The sequence below is a fragment of the Thermoascus crustaceus genome (genome assembly GCF_041956765.1).
Source record: "Thermoascus crustaceus strain CBS 181.67 unplaced genomic scaffold VTN00scaffold_22, whole genome shotgun sequence".
Taxonomy (NCBI): Eukaryota; Fungi; Ascomycota; class Eurotiomycetes; order Eurotiales; family Thermoascaceae; genus Thermoascus; species Thermoascus crustaceus.
This window is the reverse complement of record NW_027192547.1, coordinates 117-4646: the sequence shown is the minus strand read 5'-3', so window position 1 is coordinate 4646 and position 4530 is coordinate 117. Positions and strand designations below refer to the sequence as shown.

At 60.3% G+C, this 4530-nt stretch overlaps 2 protein-coding genes across 2 annotated transcripts; both read left to right on the top strand.

Annotated features, from left to right (window-relative positions):
- Window positions 1-38: 38 nt before the first annotated feature.
- Window positions 39-2501, top strand: VTN00DRAFT_5200 (uncharacterized protein; the record flags this gene model as incomplete). Its single annotated transcript, XM_069431707.1, has 2 exons — window positions 39-2192; window positions 2250-2501. 2 exons carry the CDS (start codon window positions 39-41, stop codon window positions 2499-2501), a joined length of 2406 nt encoding a protein of 801 aa, XP_069282721.1.
- Window positions 2502-3068: 567 nt separating this feature from the next.
- Window positions 3069-3993, top strand: VTN00DRAFT_5199 (uncharacterized protein; the record flags this gene model as incomplete). The annotated part of the gene is made up of 2 exons (XM_069431704.1): window positions 3069-3175; window positions 3255-3993. The coding sequence occupies 2 exons, from the start codon at window positions 3069-3071 to the stop codon at window positions 3991-3993; spliced, it is 846 nt and encodes a 281-aa protein (XP_069282720.1).
- Between the last annotated feature and the right edge of the window lie 537 nt (window positions 3994-4530).

Sequence of the window (4530 nt, the reverse complement as noted above, 5' to 3'; positions counted from 1 at the left end):
AGAGAGAGAGAGAGAGAGAGAGAGAGAGAGAGAGAGAAATGCATTACTGCCCAGACGGTCCGTCCAGAAGGCGCTTCGATCCCGATGCCTCCCTGGTGCTGGTGGGCATCCGCGGCTGCGGCAAGCGCTCGCTGGGCTTCGTCGCCGCCACGGCGTTGAAGCGACGCTTCATCACCGAGGATTACTACTTCAGGGAAGTCACCGGCTACACGCGGCAGGGCTTTCTGCAGCGGTTCGGCAGCCAGGAGTTCCAGCGCCGCGACGTCGAGGTGCTGAAGATGATGCTCGACAACCACCGCTCGCGCTGCGTCATCGAGTGCGGCCTGGGGAGCCTCACGCGCGTCATCCAGGACTACCTCCGCGTGTACTCGACGACGAACCCCGTCGTGTACCTGCTGCGCGACATGGACCAGATCCAGCGTCTCCTGAGGCTGGAGGACCAGTCCGCCCGCCTCCTGGGGGACGGTGACCCGTCGCACCGCACCTGCTCCAACTTCGAGTTCTACAATCTCGAGGACCAGTCGAGCGGGTCGCAGGGCGAGGAGGAGGCCCCCGACCGCCGATCCGTTCAGTATTCCTTCAAGCTCAAGGACGCCAAAGAGGACTTTACGCGGTTTGTCCGCTTCATCACGGGGGCCAGTGTCCACCGCTCCGGGTACGACTCGCCTTTCGTGCTGCTGGAAACGCCGCCAGAGATGAGATCCTACACGCATGCCATCTTCGTCCGCTCCTCGGATCTGTCCGGAGGCGCCATTGACATCGCAGAGCTAGAGTCCGGCGGCGATGCCATCGAGCTCTGCGTTGACCGTTGGGGTCCTGGCGTGGCATGCGCGGTGAGCAAGCAGGTCTCGCTCCTCCGAAGGAGGTCAAGGATTCCGATCATATTTTCCGTGGACGTTGCGTCGTTGGCGAGACAAAACGAACCCCGACCGGTCCACGATCCCTACTTCGAGATCCTCGAGCATGGCCTCCGGCTCGGGGTGGAGTACCTGGCCGTCGACCTCGGACAGGACCGGAAGCCGCTGAGCTGCATCATCAGGAGCAGTGGAATGACGAAGATCATCGGCCATTATGTCTTTGAGCCGGCATCCTGCGTCTCGTGGGAGGACGAGGGATGTTTCTCCCTCTATCTCGAAGCGGAAAAGCTGGGCTGCCACATCGTGCGCATCCTCCGCGTGGCTACAGAGCGGGAGGATAACGAAGCGGTCCGCAAGTTCACCGACAGGGTCAAGTCGCTCCCGGGGACGCATGCTCCGATCATCGCCTACAATGTCGGTCCCGTCGGGCGGACGTCTCAGATATTCAACCCGGTCCTCACGTCAGTCACCCACCCTGCCATCAAGCGCCAGAGGGAGAACGGATGGGATCCACAGATCACGGCCCAAGATGCCGTCCACGCACTGTTCCAGAGCTACGTCCTGGATCCCCTGCAGTTCTACATCGTCGGTGCGAGCGTCGCCTACAGTCTATCGCCCGCGATGCACAACGCCGCTTTCCGGAACTGCGGCATGAGCCACACCTACAGGATCCCCGAGCCGGCCTCCCTCGCGGCCCTCCACACGCTGGGCCGGGATCCCAACTTTGGCGGCGCCAGTATCGTCCAGCCCTGGCGGGTGCAGGTGTTCCGTCAACTGTCGTCCAAAAGCCGTCACGCAGAGGCGATCGGAGCGGTCAACACGATCATGCCTCTCCGCGCACGGGCGGATGGGACGGTCTTGCCGCTGCAGGAACAGGCCGGCCGTCGCAACCAGGCCGGCCGCGTGGCTGCATGGTACGGTGAAAACACCGACTGGGTGGGCGTCATGGTCTGTCTGAACCGCAACCTGTCGCCCCGGAACGCCATCAGCCCGCTGAAGTCAACGGGGCTGGTCATCGGCGCCGGAGGGATGGCCCGGGCGGCGATCTACGCGATGCTGCAGCTGGGATGCCGCAAGATCTTCATCTACAACCGGACGGTGGCGCGCGCGGAGAGTGTGGCCAGGCACTTCAACTCGTGGGCGTCGTCGCAGGCCGAGTCGAACGAGGTGGTGCGGGTGCTGCGGTCGTCGCAGGACGACTGGCCGTCGGACTCGTGCCCTCCGTGCATGATCGCGTCCTGCGTGCCGGCCGACCCCGTCGGGGACGAGCCTCCGGCCAACTTTGAGATGCCGGTGCAGTGGCTGGGGAGCCCGACCGGCGGTGTGATTCTAGAGGTGGGAAGAGAATATTTGACTCCTAATTGCCAGAAATGATACTGACGACATGGACAGCTGGCGTACAAACCCCTGAACACCCCCCTGCTGCAGCAGATGCGGCGCATCCGGAGTGAGACGGGCCAACCGTGGGTGCTCGTGGACGGCCTGGAGATCCTGGCGGAGCAGGGCATCGCGCAGTTCGAGCTGCTGACGGGCCGGAGAGCACCGCGCAGGCTGATGCGGCTGGAGGTTCTGCGGAACTACGTGGGAGAGGACGGGCCGTTCGACGAAAAGACGATCCAGGCGCGTCTGGAGAGCGTCAACTAGGCCCGTGTGCTAGCCGGAAACTCTTCTCTAGATTATATCTATGCATCTGCTGTCGTGCACGGAGCACGCTGATCTTCTGCGGCGTTGAAGGATCGGGGTGGTATATCTGTCTAGTATTTATGAAGCATAGGCCTAATATGCATGTATATAGTTAGATGATAGTTGGATAAAAAGAGCGTTCTTTGTTGTTTACCAAGCCCTACAATAATAACTCAATCCCTACCGAAGGGGGAACCCCACAGCTAGGGCAGCCAACGATAAAGGCGCATCCGAGGCCTGTGAAGCGCCGGGCGGTTGGACCGGCGGGAGGCTCCCGCGCGCTAGCCGGTGCCTGACCCTCACCTCCAAACCGTCTCTCCTCATCTCCCCTCACCACCGCCGTTCGTCCCATCCTCCGCCTCCAGAGGGACGTCTTGTCGCCCATCCGTCAAGGGAAGGACTGGATGCATCCCTAAATTCCCCTCTCCCGACCCGTTCAGCATCCCTCCTCCGTCCTGGTCCCGGCCCCGGCTCATGTATCTATCCGATCCTTCGCCCAACTTCACCACCACCCACGGGGCGAGCACGATGCCGGGTACAGTCTTCGAGGCCTCCAATTCCTTTGCAGCGGCCGCTGCGAACCTGAAGAAACGAAAAAGAGAGGCAGTGGCCCAGAACCAGTGGCAACAGGAACAGTAAGTGGGACGCCAGAACTCCGTCAAGATGGAAGGGAGGGGGGGCGGCTTTGTTTACGGTGCTAACAGACGATCCCAGGACCGCCTTCATCCCGTCCTCGATACAACATCTCAACTCCCCCTTCCCCTCCGGTCCCCAGGATGTGGACCGCATGATGTCCGGCTCGAAGTACCTTCTCTCCACCGAATCAGATCCCTCCCGGCCCCGCGCACAACCATCTCTCGCCAAACGACGACGATTGTTGCAGCAGCAGCAGCAGCAGGAATGCCAACAGCAGCAGGGGCAGTGGCCGGGCGTGCGGCTGTCAGCAGGTCCGGGCCAGGGCAAACTCTACCCGTTGAATACATCCCTCGACATTCCCTCGAGGTTTTCACCACCGGTATCGCCCAAAACGATCCCCGAATATGATCAGCATCACTTCCCCACGACACCTTCCTCTCTGCCTCCACCTGTTCTCCGTCCATGCCACATCTGCCACCGGCGTCCTACCACGCGAGAAGTGCTAGACGCGTACGCGGACTGCGACCTCTGCGGCCAGAGAGCATGCTATATCTGCCTGCGGGAGTGTACCGCAGCGGACTGCCGTGGTGCAACCCGTATCACTCCGAACGCCATGAATGACGACCACCTCTACGACGTGCAGATGACCGATCGACCGTATATGTACGGAGACGGCATCGTGCGGAGGAAAGTGTGCGCCTGGTGTGCGGTCGAGGGAATGACGGATTCGGGGGTGGAAATCGTGCGGTGCATGGATTGCGTCCGGGGCATGACGTCGTCTTCGAACGTAGAGCCCTCGGGGGGCGGCGGTTGGTAGACCGAGTGACCCAGGTTAAACTCCGGTTAGATTTACGACTGAGATGGATGGAACCGACTTTTCTTCAAGAGACACACAGCTTCGAATACCCCAGATACCCGTGCCATGCACCTTGATCTGCTGCCACTGCAGCCGGACTCCCGGATGATCCAGGAATGGAGGACCTGAGACGACGAAGTCGCCTTCACCAGCCTTTCACTACCTAGACGTCTTCACCTATCATCACGCCCTTACCATCTACCGTCAACGTCCTGTACATAGAACGCAGCTCACGGCAGCGATGCTACTCGTCTGACCCCGTTTATCTACCTGCAGATTAGTTAAGGAGTTATTTTAGGAATGAGAGCACTCGGTTTGGTTGTTCGTTCATCAGTTGATTCGTCGGATGGTTCGTTGCGCACTTGATGTGCTTGATGTCTTCTTTATTTGGTGGCTGTCTGTCTATCTATCTATCTACATGTATTCAATCTTTAATCAAGAAATAGAGGATGTACGTCTCTTCCTTTTTCCTGGTTTTTTTTGGGGGGGGGGGGTGTC